At 44.5% G+C, this 13,043-nt stretch overlaps 2 protein-coding genes across 2 annotated transcripts; one reads left to right on the top strand and one right to left on the bottom strand.

Moving 5' to 3' along the window:
• Window positions 1–4,188, bottom strand: LOC144933704 (gamma-crystallin S-like). The gene is made up of 3 exons (XM_078858773.1): window positions 4,180–4,188; window positions 2,279–2,521; window positions 1–276 (listed from the first exon to the last, which is right to left on the bottom strand). The coding sequence occupies exons 1-3, from the start codon at window positions 4,186–4,188 to the stop codon at window positions 1–3; spliced, it is 528 nt and encodes a 175-aa protein (XP_078714899.1).
• Window positions 4,189–9,808: 5,620 nt separating this feature from the next.
• On the top strand, window positions 9,809–12,832 carry LOC144933703 (gamma-crystallin M2-like). The gene is made up of 3 exons (XM_078858772.1): window positions 9,809–9,817; window positions 10,880–11,122; window positions 12,557–12,832. Exons 1-3 carry the CDS (start codon window positions 9,809–9,811, stop codon window positions 12,830–12,832), a joined length of 528 nt encoding a protein of 175 aa, XP_078714898.1.
• The last annotated feature ends 211 nt before the right edge of the window (window positions 12,833–13,043 follow it).

The raw sequence follows: 13,043 nt of genomic DNA, 5'->3' as shown, positions 1-13,043 counted from the left end.
TCAGAACTGTCGGATGCAGCGCACCGACTGCATGGTGGGGCTCATTGCGCCCCACTCGTTGCACTTGCGGTAGTCGCCCTTCTCCAGCAGGTACTGGCGCCCGCGGTAGTGCGGCTCCTCGTACGCCACCCAAGCGCCGTCGTGCACCCTCACAGAGCGCGCCTCTCGCATGCTGTAGCGGTCGTAAAGGTGTGGGCAATCCTCCGCGCACTCCGTCATGTGGCCACCAAAGTTGTCTTCGCGATACAGGGACAGGCGGTTGTTGGCGGTGTTGCACTGCGAACACACACCGCAGAGAGGATTCGAGGACAGAGTGTTACAATTTCGAACCTTGCATTGCTGTACGATGAAATTCTGGCTGCTCGTTCGAAACCCCCACTCCTTCCCGAATTGTAATGCTATTGTCTCAGTTCTGCTCCATCTACCTCTTTTAATCGTTCCTAGTTTAATAAAAAAATATGTCTTATTTGTCACCGTTGTAAAAAAGAAAAATTAGCTTGCCTCGTACAGACCAAAGGACATGCATGCACAGATCGCTGATATATTGACATTGCTTTGTGAGAATATTTTTCCCTTCAAAGTTTAGCGAATGAGCCACCGTTAGGAAAGTTTATACAGAAGCCATCAGTGCAAAACATATGTTTGGTTTTGTACACTTTGTTTATTTAACAAACATTCTCAAGCGCAACGTATCACAACGTGGTGTCAGAGCGCTGTACAGGATGATAAAATAACTTTTAATGAGTCACAAAAGCACATATATAAGATATATCTCACAGTGCAATATATCAGTGGAAATGCATAGGAATGGCATCTTCTTTAACATGCTCAACACATGTGTCAATGACACCACCCCCTCGTAACGAAAAAAACCACTACCCATTTTCTACGGGCAGAGCATTCCATATTTAAGAACCAAGGACCATAAAAAGGCCAAGCCTCAAAGATGTATCGATGAAACGTTGTCTGACAGAGGGACATGGAGCGTGTAGGGACCTCAAACGTCTGAGAGGATTGTAAAGCTGCAATTGCAGACAGCGCAGCGTTTTGTGAATTTAACACAGTCTTTTAATTTCTGCACGGAGCTCAATCAATCGGTAGCCAATGGAGATCCAATAAAGTTTGAGAAATTGGGTCCCGACGGGATCGGGCGGTCAAGGGTCGATCTGAAAGCCGTTGTGCAGTCTGACTTGACATCGCGGCAACCCCACGCACAGAGCATTGCCATGGTCGAGATGATACAACGGCACTCGAGAACAGTCGCGCTATTTCTATCTGGCTAGGTACGGTGCGAAAGAAGTTCAAAATACATATATACAAAATGATTTAAGAATTTAGATTATCCGTAGATGGAAACATACTCGTTTTTACTACTTGTTTTATCCGTGGCAGCAATGACAAGTAATCGCAGTCATATGTAGTGGTATTGTCGCTACCTTTTCCACAGACCAAACCCACATATTTTTTTGGCGACTCTAGGTCTATCCAAACTGTGCAGTACACTGTGATACAGTTCAACGCAGTGCAGGCACCAAATCTTGGTGTAAATACATTTCCGCCACCCAAAACAAGACGCCAATTGTTGGACAGTCCACGTCAAACCCTGGCACGTGGCGATCCTGCGTCGTTATCTAGTGACGTAAACATTGCATACTATTCATATGTGGTCATTTAATGTGGGATGGAGGCTTCCACCCGTACATCGCCATACTAGCTCGTACACGTTGGTGAAGTGGATGGGGAGGGGTTGGGTGGGGGGGGTGGGGAGGGGCTGGGTGGGTAGGGTTGGGCTGGGTGGGGGGTAGGAGGGGTGGGGCTGGGTGAGGAGGGGCTGGTCACCCCGTGGTGCCCTTATAAAACTCAACGTTTAACCTACTCATGCCGGTTTGTGCCCACCCTCACAGTCGGGCATATTTGCGGAATACACCACGCCGCCGTTGACCCTGGCCATTGACTGAGCAACGTAACGTTCCTACCAGCTCCCTCCACAGGAATGTACTTAAATAAGCTCCTGGGAGCAGCACGTCTGGGCATTCATTTCAAAGACATATTCATCCATGTGGTCGGATGGGGGGGTATGTGAATATGTGTGGATAAGCTCGCGTGCTTATGTGTATGTACACGGTGCCATTACGTGTCTTATGTGTATGTATCCCTGTTAACGCGTTCGCAAACGAGCTGTTCAACCTAAAAGCGGTGAAATATTTCAATTGAAAAAAAAACCCTACTATTAACTTGTTGAATTGTATCATTGCAAGGCAATATTTACGATACTCACACCACGGATGGCTCTGCAAGAGCCGATGTGGTCGTTGTGCGCCATCCAGCGCTGGTACTCGGGGTACTCCCCGGGCTCCATGATGTACATATTGCCCTTGAGGTCCGGACGCTCGTAGATGACCCAGGCGCCGCCCTCCACGCGGATCGAGTTGCAGCGGCTCAGGTTCGACGCCAGGTTCATGCAGTCCTGGCTGTACTCAAAGCGGCGGCCATTGAAGTCCCGCTCCTCGAAGAAGATGATCTGTGGTGCGCAGCCGAGTGCGCGGGACACACGCCGGATTTCACACGCCGTTAAAAATTGTGAAGTTGCTGCTTAAGTGAATTTGCACGTAGAATCATTAGTTTATGAAACTATTGTTTAAATCTATCTTGTTCTTGGGAGACAAAGAAGATGATGGCATTTTGACTGACTGGCCTTCCTCTGGAAATATCCTATCAGTGGCAATCAAGATTAAATGAATACGCTGTTAGAATTTTCACCAACATGTTATTTTAACATATTCATATTTTCTTTGTTAAATGTATATCTTTTTTAAATATAAACCTGTCGCAATGAAAAATCTTAAATCTTCAAACAAAAGTGACGTCTTTAACTATGTGTGATATTCACGTATGAAATGAAAGAGTCCATGTTACTAATTTGAAAATGTTTGTATACATACCATTACGTGTGTGCTATGTCCGTGTCAATCGAATACCCCCGACACCATCGCAAACAAAATATTGTCATAAATAAAATCTATGCACAGGGCTTAGCAGTGGACTCTAAACCTAGCAGGACGTGTGAGAGATCTAGGCAAGATAATATCTTAGTGTTGTGAGCAACTTTGTAATTTATCCGACGTATATCAAAACTTTGCAGTATACTGTGATAAAGTTCAACACAGTAGCAGTACTAGATCGCAGTACAAATCAATTCCTGCTACCCGAACACAGATGCCACATAGACTATCCAGCTCAAATCCGGATAAGTGGCAACCCTTTGTACATATATATATACTTTATACCTATCAGAGGAGAATAACATGTTCAAAAAAAGACAAAGATCCCCCGTATAGCCTGAACAGACTGTTGGTGTAAGTGCTGTTAGCGAGCACCTATGAAGGTTGGCACGGCACACAGCGGGGTGGGTGGCCAGCACCACGCCCGGCCGCCTTTGTCTCCCTAGTGGCGATGTTTAAACACCGCACCAGGTACTCATTTGAAGCTGAGTCGACCTAGGGGAGGCCCGGTACCGGTTCAGATAATCGTCACTGGTGTTGGCCGTGAGCGGGAATCGAACTCGGGTCGCCGGGTTCATAGCGCAGCACGCTGACCGCTACACTACCGCTCCCCACACACGTACAGGTACACACACACACACATGCAGGCACACACACGTGTACAGGTACACACACACACGTACAGGTACAAACACACACACGTAAAGGCACACACACACACGTACAGGTACACACACACGTACAGGTACAAACACACACACACGTATAGGTACACACACACGTACAGGTACACACACACGTACAGGTACACACACACACGTACAGGTACACACACGCGTACAGGTATACACACACACACGCACAGGTACACACACACGTACAGGTACACACACACACGTACAGGTACACACACACACGTACAGGTACACACACACGTACAGGTACACACACACACACACGTACAGGCACACACACGCGTACAGGTACACACACACGTACAGGTACACACACACGTACAGGTACACACACACGTACAGGTACACACACACACGTACAGGCACACACACGTACAGGCACACACACGCGTACAGGTACACACACACGTACAGGTACACACACACGTACAGGTACACACACACACGATGTCCTCATCTACTGGAACGATGCGCCGAAGTACCTTTCTCATTTTGAAGGCAGGGACACGTAAGCAATGTAACGAGTCTGTTGGCTCTGATCCACAGCTGTATTTATATAGAGCCGCCCATTGTGAACACGCTTATTTAGCATTGCTGCTAAATCTCGCGTTGCATTGTGTGCATTGTTCGTGTTAACATACCGCCTGTTAGTTGATTGGTCAGCAGGTCAGAAACAAGGTAAAAAGCTGCTGATGCAAGCCTGACATATCTAAAGCTTTTTGGATAATATCAGTTCTGTGCAATATCCATTGTGCCAGAACGGAACACGCGTGCGATACTTTCAAAATAGATTCTATATGCACACATCATGAAAAATGCTGTATAGAGGTGAAGGGAAAGTCCGGACGAGGTATGTCAGCAGGCGCTTAATTGAATATCCCGATAACTCGCAGACATGCAAGGGGACTCTCTTGAGGCGTGTGACGAGCAACGCACAACAGGCGCCCAGGTGGCCTGACGCATTCTCTGCGTACAGGTTCCTCGGGTGGTGCCCGAGTCTTCTCAACCGACCCTAAACTCCCAGCCGACCACCTTCAAATCCCTTAATCGGTCTCCAGTCAACCTTGCCTCATCACCTCCGATTAGCACGGTGCGAAATAAGTTCAATATACATTACATACATAAATACAACACAGCTATCATCTGCATATCTCGGGGTGAGTTAGATATTGAGCACCAACCTTTCCTGCATGTAGCTCCTCTATCTCTTAGAATCATTTCACGATGTAGGGCAAACGAATCAGCTGATGATGCACATCCTTGTCTAAAGCCTCTCATTACGGACACAACACTTAACCTCTCCATCAACTCTAATGGCTGCTGTTTCCCTCCCAAAATAAACGAATTATTACTCTAAGGTGTGTTCAATATTGATCGACATTCCCGAGCGCAATCATTCCCTCTTCATGCCTCTCTTTATTGTCATCTTTTGTGCAGTCAATGAAACGTAAAATAATAATAATTTCATTTCATAGAACGTCATTCCTGCAATTACATCCCACAACGCTGCACATCACTTATCCATGATAATTGGTTTTTTACCCTTCTATCTGGCAACAAAACTGACACCTTTTTTTACAAAGAGCCATGTTTGCGTAGACCAGAATACCTGCAGCCATAATGCAAACAAAAAACATAACTCTGATAATATGTACACTGTCCTTGAAGTTGATTGGTCCACACCCGAGACAGCTTTCCTTAGAGCCTAGTCTCACGTGGGTTGGACCAGATGACGGCAAAAGGCGCACAACTTAAAGACAATGCACCGTCAGAGTATGAGAGCTCGGGGTAAGCATTTACACCATTGGAACCTCATTTGCCAGTAAAAAATATGATAATAAGTTTTCTACCCTTCTATCTGGCAACGAAACTGACATCTTTTTTACAAGGAGTCATGTTTGCATAGACCACAATACCTGCAGCCATAATGCAAACACAAAACATAACTCGGATAATATATCCACTGTCCTTGAAGTTGATTGGTCCACACCCGAGACAGCTTTCCTTAGAGCCTAGTCTCACATGGGTTGGACCAGATGACGCCAAAGGGCGCACAACTCAAAGACAATGCACCATCAGAGTATGAGAGCTCGGAGTAAGCATTTACACCATTGGAACCTCATTTACCAGTAAAAAAATATGATAATTCTTTTTTTACCCTTCTATCTGGCAACAAAACTGACACCTTTTTTTTACAAGGAGTCATGTTTGCATAGACCACAGTACCTGCAGCCATAATGCAAACAAAAAAGATAACTCTGATAATATATGCACTGTCCTTGAAGTTGATTGGTCCACACCCGAGACAGCTTTGCTTAGAGCCTAGTCTCACATGGGTTGGACCAGATAACGCCAAAAGGCGCACAACCCAAAGACAATGCACCATCAGAGTATGAGAGCTCGGGCTAAGCATTTACACCATTGGAACCTCATTTGCCAGTAAAAAATATGATAATTGTTTTTTTACCCTTCTATCTGGCAACATAACTGACACCTTTTTTACAAGGAGTCATGTTTGCATAGACCACAATACCTACAGCCATAATGCAAATAAAAAACATAACTCTGATAATATATGCACTGTCCTTGAAGTTGATTGGTCCACATCCGAGACAGCTTTCCTTAGAGCCTAGTCTCACATGGGTTGGACCAGATGACGCCAAAAGGCACACAACTCAAAGACAATGCACCATCAGAATATGAGAGCTCGGGGTAAGCATTTACACCATTGGAACCTCATTTGCCAGTAAAACATATGATAATTGGTTTTTTAACCCTTGTATCTGGAAAACATGACTCCTTGTAAAAAAAGGTGTTCGTTTTGTTGCCAGATAGAAGGGTAACAAAACAATTATCATATGTTTTACTGGCAAACGAGGTTCCAATGGTGTAAATCACTTATCCAGTTCCGTACACAGATAATACAAACAAACTCTGCTAATAATTATCAAATAAAAATGTATACAAAAATACGTTAGGAAATAAAAATACACGTAATTGTAATGATGCTAATGATGATATCCAATTTTAAAGACATCGCAGACATGCATGGCTATTATACGAGCGGATTTGTGCTTCATTCTTGAAAATTCTTCTCTAGCGGACTGTGACATGCCAAAAAAGCTTGAGGGATCTTAAAAACCTGAGCAGCTCTTCTGGATAGGGGCACCCACGCGAGTTAGGTGCTACGCAAGAAGCGAGAAAACAATGTTATTCCCTTTATCAAGCCACAATGATCAGCGTGGTTGAGTTTTGGTCAAACAACCCCCCGTGACTTCGCAGCACCTAAACCGCAAAGCTCCAGAGTTCCCAGGACGTTGGAATGATGGTCTCAGCCCGGTCACCAATGGTACATAGAAACCCCACAGGCTTGCACAAAGACCCCATAGACTCACACAGAGACGCCACAGACTCACATAGAGACCCTCACATAGAGACCCTGAAGACTCACAAACAGACCCCACAGATTGACATAGATACCCCTCACATAGAGCCCCATAGACTCACACAGAGACCCCACAGACTCGCATAGAGACCGTACAGACTCACATAGCGACCCCACAGGCTCACACAGAGACCCAATAGAGTCACAAAGAGACCCCGCAGACCCACACAGAGACCCCACAGATGCACAGATACATCCCACAGACTTACACAGATACCTTACAGACTAACATAGAGACCCCACAGACTCACATAGAGACCCCACAGACTCACATAGAGACCCCAAAAACTCACATAGAGACCTTACAGACTCACACAAAGACCCATAGTTTCACACAGAGACCAAATGGACTCATACAGAGACCCCATATAGTCACATAGAGACACCAAAGACAAACACAGAGACCCCACAGACCCGCACAGAGACCTCACAGACTCACAAAGAGACCCAACACACAGAGACCCCACAGATTGACATAGAGAATCCACAGACTCACACAGATACCTCATAGATTCACACAGAGACCCCATAGACTCACATAGAGACCCAACAGACTCACACAGAAACTACATAAACTGACACAGAGACCCATAGACTCACATAGAGACCTCACAGACTCACAAAGAGACCCCACAGACTCACATAGAGATCTTACAGATTCACACATAGACCCTATAGACTCAGGTAGAGATGCCACAGACTCGCATAGAGACTCCACATACTTTCATAAAGAACCGATAGACTCACACAGATACCCCATAGATTCACACAGAGACCCAATAGCCTCACACAGCGACTCCATAGAGTCACATAGAGACCCCACAGACTCACACAGAGACCCCTTACACTCACACAGACACCCCATAGACTCACACAGAGACCTCATAAACTCACACAGAAACCCCATAGACTCACACAGAGACCCCTTACACTCACACAGATAACCCATAGACTCACACAGAGACCTCATAGACTCGCACAGAATCCCCATAGACTCACACAGAGACCCCTTACACTCACTCAGACACCCCACAGATTCACACAGAGACCCCATAGACTCACACAAAAACCCGCAGCCATGGAATTCAGCTGGTTATTTGGACGTGGACAGAATTAGGCAAGTGACGTTATATCATTGTCAAACTTTTAGGGATTCGGTTGCAGTAATTTGTTAACGGAATTACAGGACGACATTAAACGAAACAATAAACATCACATCAGTGCGTTCTCGGTCTCCACCGTGTCAATCCCGTGGTGTACCCTGCAGCGGCGGTTCGTATGATTATGACAATAATAGTGATACTAATAATGATAATAATAAGAGTTATCTGGGAGATTTCGCGTTAACGGTTCCCTGTAGTCATGCAAATTGTTATTGTACGAACAGTATTCGTTTTATTGTATCGCCCGTGAAATGTTGACTACCTCGCCTAGTATAGAGGACGTCGTGGGTTCGATCCCGACTCTTACGCCTGCTGTATATTTATAGTTTGTATGTTCTCCCTGTGGTCATGTGGATATTTCTCCGGGTTCTCCGATTTTATTCCTCCACATTTTGAATCAACACGCCTTTAGGGTATTTGCCTGCTATACATTTCCACATGAAAATCACTTCGTTGAGCAATTATTTGTGATAGCCAGGTCGCTTCTGAAAAAGAGCTATATAGCTCAGTGGGCCTTACCTGCTAACATACAAATTTAAATGTACAGTTTTAACATAAAAACGCAATGCAGGACCGCCCTGGATTTGAGTCATTGGACTCAGTGTTGCTCTGCTAGGTAAGTGATTCGTGAGTCCATTGTACGAGCAGCGCTGTGTGTCATGCCTCTTGGCTGCAGCACAATCCACAGTTGATATGACATTGTGGCAGCAGCAGCAAAATAAACATCAACATATGCCATTTTCTATCTACTGCTGGATAAAGGCCTCCCCACGCAATCACCATCTCTCCTGATCCTGCTATGCCACAATTCGCTGTATACAAGCAGACTACCCGATCACATTTCCCTATATGCTGCATGCTCAAGGCTGCAAGGACAACAACAGCATCGGAATGTTCCTCAACACGGTCATAAGTGACACGGGACAAGATTTTGGCTGTTACCTAAACGGGATTTAAAATATCAAAGGACATTTTAACCCTTTAACAACAATACATGCACTAGCGTATTTATTAAACGGGTCTCTTACAATCACTATATATCAAATTAATATAAAGAATCAACTGCCTTCTCCGGTTTTATTAAATATTCACTTGTTTTTTGTGTTCGTGGTTTATATGAGATGTTAAATATGAATTCGATAATGGGTATGTATCCATTGGTGTATGTGCATGTCGATTTAACGCAAATTATACTATTTAATGTAAAACTTTCTTTAAGCATTTACTCCTGATGTTTAGCTTCGCAATGACTAATTACAGAGAGTGAACATTCAACACGCGGTGGATGCTCGCTGCACGAGCGATATAGACGTGCAGAGTAAGCATTTATCTTGCTGATGCACCACTCAATAAGCAACGGTTGCTAAACGCAGCGTAACAATTAATACATTGTGAGAGGTTGACAATTGGATTGCCACCGAAGGGGAACGCTCAGCCCTATATATAGTGCCCCGGAAGCCTCAACTAAGTGCACTCCTCTGCGCTGACAACCACAGCCTCACCATGAAAAAGGTAAAGTGGTAAAGTATCGGTGTGTTGGTAATATACCACAATTCAGCTGAGCATCGTGTTTACGTAAACGGTATACGCCATTGTATTGTCAATATAAGGTGGGATGAAGCGGTGGTTGTTAGAAAGTACATACATTTGGTTTGCTAATAAGAACAAGCGATATGTGTGCCTGTGCTTATATACAGCGTGTCACACACATACACACATATATTGTAAAGCATACATCATTGTAGCTCTAACTACTCACTCACTGAGTACTCACTCACTGCTTACTTAGTGGGGATCTGTGGCATTACTGATGGTTCACACTGTACAGCAAGTGTGGCCACATGGGTTGAAATCCTGGGTGTTATATTTTACCAATTAAAAAATTTCACCTTGAAATCCCTCGAGATGGAACTTATCTTTGTAAAGGGTGTCCAGGGTCTCAACTGACACGGAGCAAATACATGAGACATAAGCAGATATTTTAAATCTATTACTAATACAAATTGTGTGTGAACAATCTAATATCACACCCAAACACACGAGTGCTGTTTCTGAAGATTGTTTTATTCACTGCGAGAGGCTTTTGTTAGTGAATTCTAAATCAAATTAACAATATTTTAATTTAAATGAAGAGTTAAATTTAGGGATGTTTTCATTCTCTAATTATATTTGCTTCATTGTTGAACTTGTTTTTTCATGCTCTTGTTTTTGTAATTCGGTGGCACAGGTTACTCTTGAAAATGAGACTCATCCTGGCATCAAAGTTTTCACCTGGCTAAACAAAATAAAATTGGAATTGGACTAGAACATGTTTGTATACATTAGAGCAGAGTGGTGGTTTCTTTTTCAAAGTCACGGAAAAGAAACGGAAGATTTTCTTAGAGGAAAGCCAATTCGTCGAAATATTAAAAACTTCCTTTCCTCTGAATGGCAGTACAGTACTATATAAAACATAATGTAGTACACTTAATAAACATTTGCTTCTACGTGTAAGTTCACGAAGCAGCAACTTCACAACTTTTAACGGCTCGTGAAATCCGGCATGTGTGCCCCACGCTCGGCTGCGCACCGCAGATCATCTTCTTCGAGGAGCGGGACTTCAAGGGCCGCCACTATGAGTCCGGCCAGGACTGCATGAACATGGCGTCGAACCTGAGCCGCTGCAACTCGATCCGCGTGGAGGGCGGCGCCTGGGTCATCTACGAGCGTCCGGACCACAAGGGCAACATGTACATCATGGAGCCCGGGGAGTACCCCGAGTACCAGCGCTGGATGGCGCACAACGACCACATCGGCTCTTGCAGAACCATCCGTGGTGTGAGTATCCCAACGTGCGGCCAGTGCACAGGGGGTGGGGAGGGGGAAGGAGCAGAAAGAAAAGTGTGACATCCGGAGTTATGACTTCCGACATTTCCTGACGCTTATCTCATTCTACTGGAATTTTTAAAAGCGCATAAAATAAGGCGCTTTACGAAGAATTAATAACGGTACAACGTACGTGAATGTAACGGTGAATTAAATAGATGAGATGAACCAATGGGGCAAATCTGTAAATTGTAAATTCGGTAAAAGCGAATTCATGACAGTGAATAATGGTGGATTGAATGAATTGGGAATGAGTGGTCGCCATGTAATGCTTTTGTTCAGTAATGGTGGTGGTTATGATGGGGGGGGGATTAAGGGGTCGTGAGGTGAGCTAGGGAACAACAAGTGAGTTTTGAGAGAGTGAGCGGAAATTGAGTGAGCGAAGGTGACCGCTTAATGTGGAAGTTTGTTCCAGTGAATGGTGGGAAAGAAGAGAGAAATAGCGAAAGCGTGGAATGCGCGCAAGACGAAGGAGGAACAGAGAGCGACAGCAAAGATTGAGAGCGTAGAGGGGGAGAAGGGGATTTATAAAGATAAACGTGTGGCAAGATATGGTGGGGCAAGACCATGAAGCGATTTGTAGACCCGTATTATTGTACATATTTCGTATAGTGTCGACTATTATTTGTGTTGCTGCTCATTGACCGTTTCTATGTTTTTCAACTTTGGATTGTCATTTAAAGGAACTTTAAATACTCAAACATGCAGGGTTATGCGGTGTTTTAATGTTCATGCGTTTGGTTTGAGCACCACATTGGCTCTATCTCAGGTCGCACGGAATGTGTGTTGTTGGCTGCTTGGCGTTTTGGGCCTGTGTTCAGCAACTGTGATTTAATAAAATACGGTATAGGTTATATATTTAAAATGTTCATATATATGCCTGCTATGTACGTGTCAATTGACACCCTGGACAGCTTTGCAATGAGACGTTTCATCTCAAAGGATTTTTCAGGTGAAATGTTCCAATAAGTACAAAATACATTTCTAAATAACAATCACTGGCCAAGAATAACGACACGAAGCTGATTTGGAAGTTGCTGAGAGCCCTCGAGTTATTTTTGGAAATTCAATTGTTTTAAAAAATAAGATGTAAAAATGCTGATACCTAAATTTTGTGTCATAAGACCCTCCAAACAAATGATATTGTCACGTGTACCACAGTTTTCACGCCCAATGTATCATTGTTTCACCAGCCAGGTTTATTAAACATTCTCATATGCAAAGTGGGCACGTGATATCTGAAGTTGCCTGGCTACCGTCCGGTGAGAATCATTACGGGGCCTAACCCCCCCAAACAAAATCCATTACGAACCATAATATTGGCTGCAAAAACCCACGCATTAAATCTAAACCCTGTTTGTGTGTGGGTTTTTTCCCTTCTTTCAGCAAAACAGTTCCAACTTCCGCATGACCATGTATCAGCATGATGACTTCGGTGGGCAAACCATGGAGCTGACCGATGACTGCTCACACCTGCACGACCGCTTCAGCATGAGAGAGGTGCGCTCTGTGAGGGTGCACGACGGCGCATGGGTGGGGTACGAGGAGCCGCACTACCGCGGGCGCCAGTACCTGTTGGAGAAGGGCGACTACCGCAAGTGCAGCGAGTACGGCGCAATGAGCCCCACCATGCAGTCGGTGCGCTGCATCCGACGATTCTGAATGCTTTGCTGCAGCTCACCGCGATAAAAAAACAAACCATGTAACGGTCTAAACTCGTGCTGAACATTCTTTAAAGTTAGAAAACAATTGTATTGGTTTTCTGTACAATAAATTGATTGGATGAGCATTACCTCTCTGAGATTGTGAGATTTCTTGTGATGCCTGACAATGGTACCAACGGGTGTGTTTGTTGATCTAATCATATATCGCT

This window comes from Lampetra fluviatilis, chromosome 8 (assembly GCF_964198595.1).
Source record: "Lampetra fluviatilis chromosome 8, kcLamFluv1.1, whole genome shotgun sequence".
Taxonomy (NCBI): Eukaryota; Metazoa; Chordata; class Hyperoartia; order Petromyzontiformes; family Petromyzontidae; genus Lampetra; species Lampetra fluviatilis.
This window is presented reverse-complemented; position numbering and strand designations above follow the sequence as displayed.

Excerpts from the sequence above, each read along its gene's own strand:
- LOC144933704 (XM_078858773.1), bottom strand. Across the intron at positions 277-2,278 it reads CTTGCAGAGCCATCCGTGGT|TGCAACACCGCCAACAACCG; the intron begins GTGAGTATCGTA and ends GTGTGTTCGCAG.
- LOC144933703 (XM_078858772.1), top strand. Across the intron at positions 11,123-12,556 it reads CTTGCAGAACCATCCGTGGT|CAAAACAGTTCCAACTTCCG; the intron begins GTGAGTATCCCA and ends CCCTTCTTTCAG.